The 16,527-nt window shown below is 50.5% G+C and overlaps 5 protein-coding genes across 5 annotated transcripts; 3 read left to right on the forward strand and 2 right to left on the reverse strand.

The window, feature by feature from the left end:
* Positions 1 to 2,427: 2,427 nt before the first annotated feature.
* HO133_008337 (uncharacterized protein) lies at positions 2,428 to 5,460 on the forward strand (the record flags this gene model as incomplete). Its single annotated transcript, XM_037299204.1, has 3 exons — positions 2,428 to 3,487; positions 3,540 to 3,790; positions 3,844 to 5,460. The coding sequence occupies 3 exons, from the start codon at positions 2,428 to 2,430 to the stop codon at positions 5,458 to 5,460; spliced, it is 2,928 nt and encodes a 975-aa protein (XP_037155205.1).
* A 2,558-nt stretch (positions 5,461 to 8,018) lies between these two features.
* On the forward strand, positions 8,019 to 9,200 carry HO133_008338 (uncharacterized protein; the record flags this gene model as incomplete). The annotated part of the gene is made up of 3 exons (XM_037299205.1): positions 8,019 to 8,266; positions 8,320 to 8,720; positions 8,776 to 9,200. 3 exons carry the CDS (start codon positions 8,019 to 8,021, stop codon positions 9,198 to 9,200), a joined length of 1,074 nt encoding a protein of 357 aa, XP_037155206.1.
* Positions 9,201 to 9,247: 47 nt separating this feature from the next.
* On the reverse strand, positions 9,248 to 9,541 carry HO133_008339 (uncharacterized protein; the record flags this gene model as incomplete). The annotated part of the gene is given in 2 exon segments (XM_037299206.1): positions 9,248 to 9,403; positions 9,416 to 9,541. The coding sequence occupies 2 exon segments, from the start codon at positions 9,539 to 9,541 to the stop codon at positions 9,248 to 9,250; spliced, it is 282 nt and encodes a 93-aa protein (XP_037155207.1).
* A 1,075-nt stretch (positions 9,542 to 10,616) lies between these two features.
* HO133_008340 (uncharacterized protein) lies at positions 10,617 to 12,147 on the reverse strand (the record flags this gene model as incomplete). The annotated part of the gene is made up of 2 exons (XM_037299207.1): positions 10,617 to 10,974; positions 11,576 to 12,147. 2 exons carry the CDS (start codon positions 12,145 to 12,147, stop codon positions 10,617 to 10,619), a joined length of 930 nt encoding a protein of 309 aa, XP_037155208.1.
* Positions 12,148 to 12,890: 743 nt separating this feature from the next.
* HO133_008341 (uncharacterized protein) lies at positions 12,891 to 15,918 on the forward strand (the record flags this gene model as incomplete). Its single annotated transcript, XM_037299208.1, has 7 exons — positions 12,891 to 13,022; positions 13,075 to 13,191; positions 13,248 to 13,727; positions 13,776 to 14,947; positions 14,997 to 15,273; positions 15,324 to 15,730; positions 15,780 to 15,918. 7 exons carry the CDS (start codon positions 12,891 to 12,893, stop codon positions 15,916 to 15,918), a joined length of 2,724 nt encoding a protein of 907 aa, XP_037155209.1.
* Positions 15,919 to 16,527: the final 609 nt, after the last annotated feature.

Here is a 16,527-nt window from a genome sequence, read left to right on the forward strand (position 1 = left end):
TTCTTGTCTCGTAGGGTCTATGGAACCTGTCGATACGCTGAGCTTACGGCTTGTGAAAGGACGCTGCTGATCCAACAGACTACACAGGCGGCGTAATATGCGCGACCTATTGCTACGCTTCCCAGCTCCGATTTCCTACCGATTGATCGTCATTCGCGTTCTCATGGTCAAACGAAAAGCGCCTCTCGATCCATACAAGTCGAGTCCCCCTTCGCTACCAATGGATCTGATGGTACTAGCATCATGCAGCCAACACGCAGCCCTAAAAGATCGAGTCCCTTCCCTGTTTGCATACCTTGCCAGCGCGACATGCACTACCCCTTTTGGTAAGACTGATGATTCTTCATCTCCGCCTTGACGGCATCATGCTTTTGGCGGTGGCCTGAGGTGTCACATTTATTATCTGGAATTCGCCATCCCATGTGGCCTTTGGTTGGAGAGCCGCATGACACTTCAGCCCTTGCTCTACTCCGTATGCAAGGCTATTCTCGCTACTTGAGTACCCTCGGAATCTCTGCTGCTGCAAAGAAAGCTCTTGAGACAAACGTCCCACAAGTCAAATCAGGAATTGAAAGCTGTTCAGACCCTCAGACTATGGTTAATGCCAACGATGAGCTGATTCTCTGCCGTTGATAAGCCACCAACTTCAGATGCGAGAAGCACAAGCCCCATAACGCATCGAGCAATCTGAGACAGCACGTCTGACCAACTCAAATTGCGGGGATCCTATTATTCTCCTGAGCTCCGCAGCTGCATGAAAGGTTCGACTCTTGGAAGGTAACAGGATCCATTACCACTTGTCATTCTGTTGGACTCGTCTGGATCAGAGCTGGGCCAATAATGTACTGGCACCCGAGCTTCTCTGCTCTTAGAGTCCTCGGACTCTGACTATGATGGCGAGCGAGATTTCCAATTTACGCGTGTGGAAATTTCTCTCATTAGACGCGTGCAAAGACGCGCATCTGCGGGGACGAGAACCGAGCACTAAAGCAAGCCCCCAAATCCTTTTTTACAAATAGCAGGGCACATCCCAGCCATGACCATCCCTTCGGATCCATCAGGATGTCTCTAAAAGGTGTGAGTGGGAGGCCTGAATAAGGAACTCGTATCACTTCATCCGACATGCGTGCTAACCTGGCCCCCGTAGGTATGTTTTTCGCTTCAATTGAACCATTCTGGGATATATAAGTACGTCAGTTATAACATGCTTGGCAGCAGTCACAAGCATTGTCTGAGTCAAGACCTGTAGGATGCAGCACAGAAAGGGGACCCCATGAGCATGAAAAGCAACGGTCTCGGAGTCCAACTCTCTGAAACTTTCTGAGCCCCGCCTTCTTGCCTCAGTCTTGGCATCTCACGCGCGAATCGGGTGCTGCATACTCTAGTGCGCATGCAATTGATCGAGATGGCATGCGCTGCACTACTGCGCAACATGCATCCAGGAGTGCAAAACACCCTTGCATCAAAGCTCATACTTTGAATTCATTCGTAGCCTCTACCAGATCTCAAGGCTCTCAACCTTTGCACGCCTGATGTCAATACGCTTCCTGTCAAGGAAGGAGCTTGTCGTGGACACCCCTGATGGACTCTCACAATTAAAAAGGCTTCTCCATGAGGAGGAAGGTAGGTAAATTCTGTTCAGTCCTTACGGATACAATTCTCAAGAAAGCATGACCACCTTGAAAAATATAACGAGAAGAAGCAAGTCCCAAATTGGCTTGTGTTGATGACTCGACCGGAAAGCAGCTGTTGGAACCTTGATAAGGGCTATTCTCGTCGCCCTTACAAAAAGGCTTGATACTCATTGATGTGTCTTGGTGTACATACTTAGCATGAAAGATCGAGAATGTTAGAGTTTCACCCTGCTTTTCTACCACCATAACATTTTCCCGACGAATGCTGTGTCTCCGTCCGTCACCGTCTATTACCGTGACATGCGTTTGCTACTGCACAAGACTTCCAAAAGGATATGCTCTATGGCTACGACGTAGTATGGCTGTTTCAGAGCCTATGCTACTCATTAGTCACTTGATATTCGTTTATTACTACGGATTGCCAATGTGCCCCTTATTCTGTGCATGATGTTATGCCTTGAAAGGATGAACTCGGCAAACACAATTTTCGACTCCAAGGGCATAGGACTGATCCTCCTGTAAAGATATCCGTAAAACAGTGCCTCTTATATATGTATACATTGCCGTAGGGATTTGGGAACGTTATTCCCACGGAACAACCTTTTAGCGAGAAGTCTCCGGGACAATTTTCCCTCCGATTAAAGTTGCCTGGCGATCTGGAAGTTTTCTGCTCCACATCACGACTATTTAGAACCAAACTCTCTAATGTAGACATTTGACTGCTTGCTAGACTTTATGAAAACCATCCCCCCCACTTTGAGGTGGCAGAGTTGATGTTTAACAGTTATCAATTATGGATATTCATCGCTGCCGCTTTGTGCCCTACCCTCCTTCTGCCATAAACGCCCTTGCATTCTCTCATCCTTCCTCCCCAACACATCCAGGCAAAGGACCCCAAAGCCTACGAGTTGCGATTGGCCGAGCCAACGGCGATATCGAGATCTGGAATCCACTTAGAGGCTCGTGGTATCAGGAAAGCATATTTCGAGGGGCAAAAGATCGAAGCATCGAAGGGCTAGTGTGGACGCAAGACCCAGAAGATGTGGACAAGAGCGGCAAGATTATTGCCGGAAAGCTGAGACTTTTCAGCATTGGATATTCGACAGCAGTGACTGAGTGGGAGCTTGGGACAGGGAGACCCGCACGACACTCGGCAGGCAATTATGGGGAGATCTGGTGTATGGCAGCGCAGCCCAAAGGCCACCTGCTCAAAACCCCTGGAAAAGCGGTGGAAGACCAGACAAAAGAGGAGGAATCACAGATACAAGACCTAGCTGTTGGGTGTGCGGACGGTGCTATTGTTTTGCTCGATACAGCGGACGGTGATCTACGATTTAAAAGAATTCTCGCAAGACCACCAAAGAAGAGATCTCGAGTCTTGAGCCTGACTTTTCAAACCCGCCATACCATTATTGCAGGTCACGCAGATAGTACCATACGAATATACAATATGCGCAATGGTCAGCAGGTGAGAAACATGACGCTAGGGCCTGGACCGAAGGGTGGCCCCAAAGAGACTTTGGTCTGGTCCGTGAAATGTCTACTTGATGGCACGATCGTCTCTGGTGACTCCACAGGAACGCTATGCTTCTGGGATGGCAAAAATTATGCATTACTGCAGCGCATCAAAAGCCACGACGCAGACATCTTGGATGTTGCGGTGAGCGCAGACGGTCAATCGGTCTTCAGTGGTGGTATGGACCGAAGGACCACACTGTATAGAAGGACGAGCAGTGGACGCCCAGGAGAAGGTCATCGATGGGCTAAGATTGCACATCAACGGATGCATCAGAATGATGTCAAAGCCATGGCTACGTTCGAAACCAAGGGTCTGAGCATCCTAGTGTCAGGAGGTACGCTATACTTCTCCATTCGCATGCAGTACCAATTCTGACTAAGTCACAGGGCTCGACACAATGCCTATCATCGTACCAATCCAAGAATTCGGGCGAGAACACCATCGCACTCTTGCCAGTCTCCCACAAGAACCCAACGTCCGAAGTGCATCTAAGAAGCGTTTGGTGGTAAATTGGTGGGATCGAGAGGTTAGAATCTGGACAATTTCGAAACGTTCGAAGAAGCAGACGGACGAAGGATCATCTCCAGACGTTAGTGGGCCGCAAGGAAGAAGACTCATTGCCAAAATCGCTCTTCAGGTCAGATTTCCAACCTAACCCTCCTCAGGTGTGAATATTAATATCCAGCGCAGGGCGATGAGTCGATTACATCAGCAGATATATCATCAGATGGGAAGCATCTTGCAGTCGCGACCATGGCAGAACTTAGAGTCTTCCATTTGCGTCTCAGATCTGGTATGCTCAAAGTCCAGAAGCTTGAGCAAACTCAGACCTTCGCGGACTTGAGTAAGCGACAAGCCAAGATGATACAATTTTCGCCGGACACAAGATGGCTAGCAACGATCGGAGCCGACAACAGTATTCAGCTTTACAGGAGATCGGAAATCAATGATGACAAAGTGTCCCCGATTTTCTTGCAAACATCAGTTGAGCTGAAGCGGCTACGTCGCGATACATCGACCACCAAGGCCAATGACGCAAGTCTAGGCAGCTATAACAGATCGATAAACCGCCTTACCTTTTCTGCTGACAGTCGAATCCTGGCAGTCTCAGACATCTCAGGATTCCTCGATACCTGGGTTATCGAAGGCCACGAGGATCTTACACAAGGAAATGACGAGGAACCGAATCCCGCAGATGCCGCAGACAAGTTTGACTCATCCGATGAGGAAGACAGCGGAGAAGAAGACAGTCGTATCATTATTTTCGGTGAACATTGGATTCGAAATCCAGCCGCCTCACTGCTAGCAAAGCTGCCCGCCGCTCCTCTCGTCCTTTCCTTTCGACCGTCGACCACGCAAGCCACTAGGACTTTAACGAACGGCAATATAGGCGTACACCCAACCCGCCATAATCCACACCCACACTCTCACGATATACCGAATGGCGAGGACAGACTATTCATACTTACGGCAGAAAACCAAATCTACGAATTCAACGTCCTATCGGGCAGGATATCAGACTGGTCCCGAAGGAATCCGACATCACGCCTACCCCAAGAATTTCAAGACCTCAGAGACAGAGCAAAGAGCGCTGTGTGGGATGTGAGAGGTCACAATGAGAGGATATGGGTCTATGGTGTTTCGTGGCTGTGGATGTTTGACCTATCAAGAGACTTGCCCCCTGTGGACTCCGAGCAAAAAGACGTAAATGTCACAAATGGAATCAGCAAGGAGATTAGCCTCAAGAGAAAGCGCGGGGACAACGATGAGGATAGAAGAGCAAGTCGTCCCCGGATCGACACTGGCGCAGGCAGCAAGATCCCCAACGCCAAGCTTGGAATAAGCATTGGCCGTAAGATGCGCAAAATCAACGGAACAGATGCGGCGGCAGGTCAATGGATAAGTCTAGAGGCAGAGCAAGATCTCCCTTCTGATGAGGAGGGCGACTACGTTTTAGCCAACGAATCTGACCAGGCCCTAGTCAAGCTTCGAAGAGGCAGTATTAACACAGACAGGTACATGCTCAATGGCCATGTCGACGACTCCACGGATGCAGATACCTCGGAGAACGATGACACCCGCATTGCGAAGATGAGGGATGGCAAACGCCTTGCTTACTGGCACACGTATAAATACCGACCCATTCTCGGCATAGTGCCATTAGGGAGCGAGACAGGTGACGAAGCAGCGGTGGGCGAAGAGGATGACGACTCACCGTCAGGCCTAGAAGTTGCATTAGTAGAGAGGCCATTGTTCGACTGGGACGTACCACCGCCGTACTTGGGGAATCGGGAGTGGGATCCATAGCGACGAATTCCTGCAAAAAGCTATTTACTGATGCTCGAGTACGAATGATGTGCTTGCCATCGGCTCATGTCTCGGTGGCTACTGACATCGGAGTGACCCACTTTACGATCGATCCTGCATTGTGTTGTTCTTGTCGTCTAACGCTTTAATCCGTTGGTCATCATCAACTTTTATTTCCACCTTCGACCTGCCGCAATGCAAGCCTCTTCCCACTCCTTTCCCTCCTTCCCCGCCCTATTGACCTCATTCACCCTTACTTCATCTGTCGAGCCTATTCTCACCTGGAAACATCTTGGTACAGCCACGAGGCATTTCTAGGACCATCTTCTCTGATCTTGATTTCCAGACAGCTCTCATTGTGGGTATATGCCTCGGGATCCCCTATATTGAGCTGGAACACATGGGGATCACAGTCCGCGGTGATGAAACATCAAGGACACTCAATGAGCTAGTTGCCATCCAACATGATCATACAATGCGTGGTCGAACCTCGACAGATCTCTAGGCGGCGGCGGTGGCGAGCTTCCCTGGAGCGAGGACTAAGAGATACTGGGTAACAACTACTGGACCAGGTCATCAGAGGTACAGGACTTTGAGTGGACACGCGTACGGACTTGGTAGGTGTTGGAGGGTGGTCTGGGTTAGGATGATTTAAGATGCAGGGTAGTAGGCGGGATGTTGGTGGATTCATGGTGCGGAAGTGCAATTCTGTGCCTTAGCTCATGACAACAATGACGGTGACTCTACCCTCGGCTCAATAAGCAACGACGCAGCCATAGCCAATCACAGCCTTCTTGAGCCGCACCTTCTCAAACTCGTTGTCATCTTTTCTCTGACTTGTTCCCATCAAGAACAGATTGGGCTCGTTGTTTGATGTCAAGATCACGACAATGTATGCAAGCAAGTCGGAGGTCACGCTGTCTCATGTTACGAGTACCTAATCATCTAGCGTCGACAAATATCACGCAACTTTCTGCTATCATTCGTAATCAAAAGATTCACGAGCAGGTAACACAGGCGATGCATTTGATCGAATGCCTTATGTCCTGCTTCTGCGACCTTCAATGTCCCAAGAACTCATATGCGATAGAGACTTTCTTGCTGAGCAGATCAAAAACAAAGTCAAACCCTACTTGTCTTGTAAAGGTAAAGGTAGCTGGGCATCCTCGGTGCCATAGTGCTTCAACTCGATTGGTACGAGGGTACTAAAATTGATAAAGCCCAGCGTCAACTAGTCACTTGGTACTGTCCTTGGATGCGATGGAGATGACAAGAAGCGTCCAATGTTGAGAACGCGTATGCTTGTCTTCTACGCTAGACCGATATAAGCCCGTACATGCGGGTTCCTCAATTGCGTACTCTAGTTGTCGCCTCTCCGACTTGCGCAGACCCTCTGATTCAGACGAGAGTCGCGACGCCGAGGAACAAGGAAAAAGAAGATATCATGCCATCTGGACCGTTGGCCTTTTCCTACTCTGTGCCGGATCCAGACTCTGGGCGACGGATTGGAATCCAGATTCCAGGACAACAACAAGGCAGCGAGAAAGTTGGAATTGTGACTTTGTTTGAAGAAGGGCCATTGACATTTATTGGCTAAAAAGCTGCCGGACAGCAAAGCCACCCCGACGAGCATGCAGATTCCACAATAAGACCTGTAGGTACTACTGTGAATTCAAGCTCAGAGATAGAGTAGTTGGAAACTTACAAGGTACTTTAGAGTAAAAGCAATAAAGCGCCTTGGCGCCTAATGCCAAGAGCCTCAGCTTACTCATCGTCATAATCGAAGATTTGATTGGGTAGATAGAAGCTTACGCAAGTCAGGATCCACGCGTCCTCTCTTCCCCGTGACGGCAAGGGTCAAATTTCAAAGCGTCAAAGGACTTACCTTACTCACTCTGTCAAGAGTCGTCGTCCTCCTCTCAGAGGCGACCTTCTCCTCTCGTCCATACATCTTACTGAACACCTTTTCACTTCGTCCATCAACTTGTCTACCCAGCGACCTCGTGCTTAATTGAAGGAAAGAGAGAGAGAGAGGGAGAGAAGCGTCGCAAATTTTGTGGCGAGATCGGCCGGCAGTGCAGCTCGACTGCGGCAGGCAGGCAAGGCTCTCAAACAAGCCCTCATTACACATCCAATTCTTCTCCAAAACAACCTCAACTTTCTTCCCCCATACGCATACTTGAGGAAGGGGAACAATATCACCGAGTCACCGAGCTTGAAGCATCATGGGTGACTCGAATGGCCCTCCACGCAGGCTTCCACCACCCCCACCTCCTCCACGAAGATCGCAAAGATCCCAACCACAATCGCAACCGCAACCTCAACCTCAACCACAAAGAGCCTTCAATGCGAAAGATCTAACCCACCAATTCGAACAACTTCTGAGGACACAGCGGTTGAATACTCTCACTGCACAATCGCGATCACGGGCTGGCTCACCAGGACCTGGAAGACAAGCCTCTACATCATCACGACCGCCCTCACAGCATGCGCCCCGACGTCCCTCAGATAGCCCGCATATTCCACCATCGTATCCATCATTACGAAATCTCCCCAAGATGGCCTCGCCACCCCAGGACCCAGCTTCACTGAAGTTCCGCAACCTACTCATCACACTCTCAGTCAACCCTACTAAGTACGAAAACCCAGGCCTGCTGGACGAGGCATTGGCGGTCATACCCTTAGATCGAATCTATAGCGAAGCAGAAGACGAGAGTCAATTGCTGCAAGCTGAAGCAGCCAGCACTGGTCCTAACGCAAAGCCGCAATGGGGGTACCAAGACTGCGTTATCCGAGCTCTTTTAAAGTAAGGTCACTCCATTCCCTCTACCAGTGCACGATCTGACCTGTTCATTTCAGGTGGTTCAAGCGCAGCTTCTTCCAATTCGTCAACAACCCTCCATGTACCGTCTGCGGATCACCTACACTTGCGAATGGGTTCGCCCCTCCCACGCCTGACGAAGCTGCCCGGGGCGCCGCCAAGGTGGAGTCATATCGCTGTTCGAGTACCGACTGCAATGCGCTGGAAAGGTTTCCTCGATATGGTGATGTGTGGGCGCTGCTGCAATCAAGAAGAGGGCGGTGCGGGGAATGGGCCAACTGCTTCAGCATGCTCTGCCGTGCTGTCGGAGGTCGAGTGAGGTGGGTGTGGAATGCTGAAGACCATGTATGGACAGAGGTGTACTCGGAGCAGCAGAGGCGATGGATCCATGTCGATGCTTGCGAGGAAGCTTGGGATAACCCTCGGCTGTACTCAGAAGGTGAGTCGTCTTCCGTTGTGCAATTGGTCGAGCCAAGGCTGATTGCGGTCATCAGGCTGGGGCAAGAAGATGTCTTACTGCATTGCCTTCTCCATCGACGGGGCTACAGACGTGACTCGTCGCTACGTGCGCAACGCCGCAAGTCACGGAGTAGAGCGCAATAGATGTCCCGAGGAAGTCCTCATGTTCATCACCAACGAAATCAAACGGATGCGACGGGAGACCATGCTTAAAGACGAGCGGAAGCGACTCCTCATTGAAGACGAAAGAGAAGAGAGGGAGCTGCGGGGATTTGTCGTACAAGCACTTGCCGCGGAAATCGGCAAGATGTTACCAACGGGTCGAAATGGAGGCGGCGAAGAGATCAAGGTTCCCGAGCAGGCAGCAAGGAGGAGTGGAGCTCAGGCCTGGAGAGAGGCGAGAGGAGAGAATGGTGGGGACGATACTGGACGAGATCGACCACCAAGAGAAGATCACTGAATCTACGGCAACCTCTCCAGCTTTCAGCTCGATATTGAACATGGAGATTACGCCAGTCCATGGATCTGACCGCGCAGGACGTTCCTGTGGGATTCCGTTCCTGCATATGCAACACGAAGCGCACTAGCCACGTGAAATACTCGCTTGGGATTGAAGTACTTCGAGCATGGAGTCGGCGTTACTTGCTGCACAGCGACGGCGTTCTGGATACTTACCATCTGCCACTGCCATTCGGTTTGACTTGCTTTGTATACATGATATCCGTCGGCCCACCGTTCTGCTGCAAGGGGTTTCGGATGTCCGGCATCGACCGGTCCGGCGTTCTTTACGATATCGGGCATGGTAATATGAGGCGTATAATTGCACCAGATTGTTGGGATATTCACAGTGGCTTGATGCCATGAGCACGGATGAGATGTGTATATGGTATTTATTAATGAAACTTCATATTATATTTCCAGACGCTCTTTTCTTTGTCTCAACATGCACCTTGTCCCGTGTACGAGTATCAACCCCATTCAAAGATCAACCCTTCTACAATCTCGTCAGGACCCCTTCCTTCTTTCAGGGACCCAGCGCAAAGACAGCATTTCGCTTAGCCCACCTTACCTGCCGCAAAGCCTCAGCCAGGGCCCCTCCGTCGACAACGCGTAAGCCTCTCTCTCCCCCTAGTCCAAGCCCGAAAACCACAAATCCGGTACCGAGCCTTGCCGAACCCAACCATCTCCTCCGCATCGCGTCCATCACCACGGATCAACAAGTCCCACATTTACGATCCTCGCCTCGCCCCGTCAGCGTTCCCCTCACTCGCCTTACTCAATCGTCGCAGTTGCCTACCGTATCCACTTTCAGCCCAAACCAAAACCACCGACCGACCGACCGAGTGAGTCCTTCCGAATGTCGGAAATGGTTTAATCTTACGGAGACCGGCAAGGACCAGACATAGTCCTCGGTCCCGACACCCCTCCTCACCACCGTCGCTTTCGTCGAACCGTCGCGTGCGTCCGTGTGCCTACGAACGCTGCGCGCCTACGCCTCTGCTAGGGTCGTCTACTGTACCCGGCGTTGGGCTGGATGTGGCGCCTTCCTACTGCTGCTAAAGGGGGAGTTCGAGTGGATTTTAAGATTGGTAGGAGGGTCGGGGTTAGGGGGGTCTTTGTACTGCGATGGGGAGTTGGGAAGTGATGGTTGGGAAGGCTTTTCGTGCAATCTAGTCTCAAGCGTAAGAGATTTGAGGTTGGTGAGGAGCAGGAGTAGGCTTGATGATTTCGGAGTCAGCATTACCCCTTCGGGAGGGATTGACTGAGTCGTGAGACATGTCTCAGGAGCGGAGAACTCTTTAGACAGGTCTGGCGACTCGTACGACAGCATGAACGGGAATCAGAATTCATCACGGACAGCGCAATGATAGGATCTTCACTTCCACCTTTTGATTCCCTCGACAAGAGACTCGACGTCGCCGACAACGGGTTCAACCCTCTTCGCCGCTCGTTCCAAAAGTTTCAAGTCTTCTTCCGCGTAAGGTGTGTGGCGGTAGCGACGCCCCTCCTCCTCAGCTTGTGGATCGAATGCCATGGGTGTGTTGACTGCCTTTTCTTCATTCTCCCAACGGTCACGCCAGCTAGTGATGGCAAACTCCTCCACGTAGAGCGCAACCCGAGGACTTGTCGTGATACCTTTGAGCAAGCCTGCTGCGGATATGTTCGACACTCGGACCCCGTTATCAAAAGTTGAGAACTTGGGCTTCAGCGCGCGACGCTCCGGTAGGAATGGGCTGGACGGAACATGGATTTGCTTTCACGTCAGAGTCAAAGCTCTTGATGTCTTTTGGCTGCAGTACATGGCGCCATATCTCAACAAGAAGCTCGTGTGGAAGACTGGAAAATGTTGCCATCATGATACTAACCGCTCGGCTACTGATAGATAAAGATCGGCTCTGAGGATGTTCGTTGGCATTGACTCGGGCTCATTCATCTATGTTCAAGGAGGGGTATGTGTATTTAGAGAATATGAAAGGAAGTGACAAGTGACAAGGCCTTCAGACTTTGATCACCTCAATTAGCGCGTGTAGCGTCTAATCATAGCCGCCACATCTAAACATCACCGAGAAATTGGGGGAGCGGATGTTGAAAGGAAAGCAAATTACTCTACCTGTTGGTTCTTCTCAAGGATCTTCGTTGTCTGCTCGTGAAGTCTATTGGTATGTCATGTGGTCAACGGTCAACTCTCGCATGAAAGCCTTGCTCCGAGCTAGCCGATTTCCAGGCGATGTTTCTCCTGAGCCTTTCTCGTCAACCGCAACATTCTCACCATCTGTCTCGAGGAGCTTTCAAACCCTCCTCGGTCTCCACAACTCCAAAAAAACACTATCGCACCACCCAATATCAGTCTCGAAAGTATTCTTCTCCCTACGCGTTTCCACGAAGCCAAACCTATTCAGCAATTTAATACTACCCTTGTTCCTCGGATCCACATCCGCAATGACTTTTTGCAACCCCTTTTGCCAGAATATAGGTATGAGCGTCGTCAATACTTCGCTCATGTAACCCTGGCCCCAAGAATCGCGGTGGAGCATGAGTTCAATTTCACCTGTTGCTTCGTCCCAGATTCCTGCTGTGCCTATGACTTTGTCTTTACTGACAGCGGTGGAAAAACGGTCGACAGGCATAGGAGCAGGGAGCACGATGGCGAATTCCATATCTCCGTTTGTAGCCGATGCGATCATGTCGTTGAGGTACGATTTTGTCTGGTCGATGGAGGTATGGGTGGGCCAAGCCCAGTATCGCATTACGTCGCCGCTGCTGAGCATTTCGTGGAAGTCGGCGAGATCACTCTCGCGGGCTTCGCGTAGCTGGAGCCGTAGGGTTTTGATTGTTTCGCTTTCCGTGCTATGGCCCTTGGTGCTTTGGTGCTCGATGCTGTGGTTCGAACGGCGTATTCTAGCCATTGTAGACGCTGACGTTGGTGATATGACGGATGTGGTGATCTACTAGAGTATCAAGGACTCTACGCACCGTGGCGGTCCTTGGAAAAAGTCATGATAGCTCTTTATGATAAGAGCATTTTGAGCACAAATCAAACGTTGACCAACAAAGAGCCCAAGCAGCCAGACAAACAAGAAGCATGGGGACCAGTGAATGCGGCGCAACGGATCGCTATCATGACGACAGCGAACTTTCTGTCAACACAGCCGTAGACTCAACACCACAAATGCGGGCGCTAAGGGAATTTCCAACCTCCTCAATTTCGTAGACACAGCCGTGCCCTCTTCTCCTTTTTCCCCCCCCCCCCCCCTTCCCCAAAAAACCCCCCCCCCCTCACTGCAAAGTATTGTCAGCATTCTTTCACACACTGGAAGATCACTGCACCTACCTGCCTTTGCACAACACACCGAACGTGTACTGCTCCTAGCTCTCGATACTTCCGTCAACTCCTACTCCACTCGATACTTCCTCACCAAGTCTTCCTCTTCCTCACGACATCTACACAACATCGACAGACTTTACATTAAGTCATCGTCGACAACAACCCACAACCGTCTTCCTTTTCCCCATCCTGTCACAAGTTCGTCACAAGACTTACTCTGTCTACCGCCATCCAGCCTTGCCAGACTAACTTCGCAGACTCTCTCATTACACATATCTTCTTTCAACACCTGAACGTGTCTTGCTTGATCCAGCACCGCTCAACATGTATAGCCGAAGCGAGTACCGAAGAATGGCGGAAACGAAAGCCAGGGTTGCAGAACAACTTGCATTAGCCCACGCATCCGCGGAGGCGAGGCGGATCCGAGCGGAGAATCCTGGAAGTGTTAGTCTTGAAGTATGTAGTTGAACCAAATAACCATTACCTGAAATATGCTAACGGTCACAAGATCAACACCACCTCGCCGGCTCTGGACGTCCCTAACACTCCGGCTGTCCCACCCTCCGTCAAATTCGCGAAGGGCCACACGACGGAGAGTATAAATAAAAAAACCAATCAGAGCAAGGTAATCATTTCTTTCACCGATTAAGTCTAACTGTCTCGTCGAATAACATCTGGTAGATGGCTGTCTACAATGACCCTATAGACGGTTCTTCATCGAAGCGTAAAGCCAATGGCCACGACGACGCTCCGGCGCCTAAGAAGGCCAACACTAGTACTTGGGTACCTCGGGCTCCTGGGCAACGTTACCAGGGTACCGCCAGACAGGCACCAGAATCACGCCCAAGCACGATCCTAAAGACCAAGTCGGTGACGCAGCAGAAAGCTCGGAGAAATGACGCAATGGAGCTAGATGTCCATTCAACTTTGGGAAGAAAGAGAGGTGCTGAGAATAACTTGAACGAGAGCGCTACTAAGAAGCAGAAACTGAATGCCCATCCGTCATCGAATGCCCCCCTGTCATCGAATCCCGTGCTTGCACAAAGTTCAAAGGCTGGACAGGCAATGCCAGAAGCACCGTCATCAGCCGAAGCAGCCTCAACTGCGAACTTCTTCGACTCTCTTTACCCCAAGGACTCAAAAGTCAAAGCAAGTGCTGGTGTAAGTACTGTCTGCACCGTGGGTTATCTATGGCTAACTTTTATAAAGCGTGCTGTTCATACGACAGAGATTGTAAGAACCGTAGTCCCACCGACTGCCGTCCAGACGCGACGTGTTGTGCAAACTGCCCCCACTAAGGCAACACCGGCGGTGAAGAAACCAAAATCACCAACACCGCCAAAGTCGCACAAGAAGGATGGGAAAGGTCCCGTTGCGAAGAACACCGCTGTCATCAAGACGTCCCGGAACGAAGAACTAGGGAAGTTGCCCACATCGGGAGCCACACCGCAAAGGGGCATTGGTCCCAAAGAGACAACCGCAAGTCGCAAGGGGATCTCTAGGACGAGAATACAGACGGGGTTCGATTATGAGTCTCCCTCGGCAGAGCAGGTCGCTAAAGCAGCTCCATTGCCCAAGTCTGATGGGGAGCTTATAGAAAACGGGTTGGAGAAGCAGTCCGTCAAGGTCTCCCGTCAGATCCCACCAGTGAGCCACAAGGGCCATAATGCTTCCACAGAGGGGACTGAGAAGTCATTGAAGAGGAAGAAGGACACAACATTCGAGGAGGGCAACACGCACAAGAAGCTTAGGGAAGGTGACGGAAGCGCAACGCATGGCAAAGAACATGCCCGGGGGAAGGCAGAGCCATCCGTCAAGGAGATCGCCGAGCCAGAGTCAACTCCAGTGGCCAAGGTACGAAGAAACCAGACTCAGAAGCTTCAGAGCCATGCACGCAAGGCGGGGAACTCGGTCGATAACTCAAAGACCGAAACAACACATCAAAACTCGGGGAAGAAGTCACCTTCCGCTGGTATTTCCGATCACACATCGTCAGCGAACCGGACACTTGCCAAGGAGGGCAAGAAAACCTCATCGAACAAGGACAAGAACACTGAGTCTCGTAAGGATGCCAAACCCTCTGTTGTTGGGTATGCTAACCCAAATGCCAAGAAAGAAGATTCAGAAGCTAGAGGAGCGGAACCTCGGGGCATATATAACGGAGCAATGGCCTGCTACATCAACTCCGTGTTGCAGGCAATCGCCAACATTCCTAGGATGGCCGACCACTATCGGGGTTTGGCCAACCAAGTAATACCGGAAATAGCGGAGTATGTTGCTCTCAATGCAGCGAACTGGCAGGGCGGTGACAATAAAAATAAATATAAATCAAAGGCGAAGGGGAAACTGAGGGTACTCCTCGAGAGGAACAAGTCGAAGATGTGAGTACAATGTTCCATTGCCACTCTGCCCCTCTAACAGTGTGATTAGTTGCTTGGGCGCTTACCTCGGAGTCCTGCTCAACGAGATGCTGGACCCGGACCCATTGGCAGAGGCACCGTCTTCATACGTGTTTAGGCAGGCATGTGGAGTCCTTTTGGCGAACGACAAAGGCGAGCGATACGATGGAGAAGATCAACAAGAATGTATGGAGTACTTCGAGAAGCTCCTTGATCATCTCGACATCGAAGAAGTGGACGGGCGAACCGAAAACTTCGAGGCCCCCTCTCTGGTACAAGAGCTCTTCGGCCTCGAGGCCATCACAAAGGTAAGTAAATATTCTCGCTTTGTTCAACGGCTGCGCTAACTTTGAGCAAGATCCAGTGCCGGTCCTGTGGCCATGCTTGGGACTCCTGTGTTGAGAAGAAGTTTGCCTTCACCACAAGTATGCCTAGCACCAAAAACTTGCCTGATCGCGAAAGCAGGGTATGCATCACAGAATGCCTGGATGCGTACTCTATTCCAGACAGTGTCGACGTTCACTGCAATGGCTGTGGTGAAACAAGCAGAGCCTCGAAGTGGATGCAGCTCAAAGATTTGAGCCCTTACGTCTTGGTCAACCTCAATCGTGTAGTGGTCCATGGAAGTGAGAACCAGATGGAGGCCACCTTCACGCGGAATCCGGACACCGTCAGTCTACCACTTTCGGAGGGTGTGACGATGAAGGATGGGGTAGAAGACGTTCAGTACGAGGCCATCGGTACCATCAAACACAGGGGCATAGAGTGAGCCCAGCCTACCCTTGTTTCCTGAAGTAGGCTGACGAATATCTAGCTTCTCCGGTGGCCATTGGACATCTTGGATGAAGATTGATGGTCAATGGTGGTGTTTTGACGATGACCACGTCGCCAAAAAGGAATCCAAACGTGGACATCCGGTCACCTGCATGGTCGTCCTGAAGAGGTCTGCATGATCTTTGAGCTGTCTGCTGGATAACCAAGCAACCTTTCGATGTGTCATGATTGCGCCTCCATTCTTCTATCTCGTCTTCACTTCATTGTCATGGCTTTTTCCCAATTCCAAGATCTCTTCTCTTGACCTCAGCTCGATTTTAGGCTCCTCGGTGAGCTTGTACGGCGGACGACGGCTGACACTACGACAATTATGAATTGCAAATTAAATAAGAATGCTTGGCAAAGCTGATTCAGCTCCGCCTCCGACTTTTTGTTAGCGCCATTCATAGAAAATTGTAGAGAACGTACTTGCCACTCTTGTACCAGCTCACTCCATATTTTTGGAGAGCGTTATAGAGAAGATGGAGGATTTTGATTGATATTACGTAGTATTTCATTATAACTACTCTGTTATCTCCATAATCAAATACTTCAAATCTCGTTTAAATGTTTTAATTTCGCCGTCAAATATGTAGCCTACAGTGCTCTGCTTAAAATACTCTATCGCAAATCTATCACAGCCACTAACATCGATTGCATGCTTCAGAAATCCTTCAAAATCGTTCTGAAAGACGTGTCGAAAGGTCTCAAAATGACGCCGTATCCACGTCTTAAGGCAGGTGAGAGGC

The sequence above is a fragment of the Letharia lupina genome, assembly GCF_014066315.1.
Source record: "Letharia lupina isolate WasteWater1 chromosome Unknown contig_5, whole genome shotgun sequence".
NCBI lineage: Eukaryota > Fungi > Ascomycota > Lecanoromycetes > Lecanorales > Parmeliaceae > Letharia > Letharia lupina.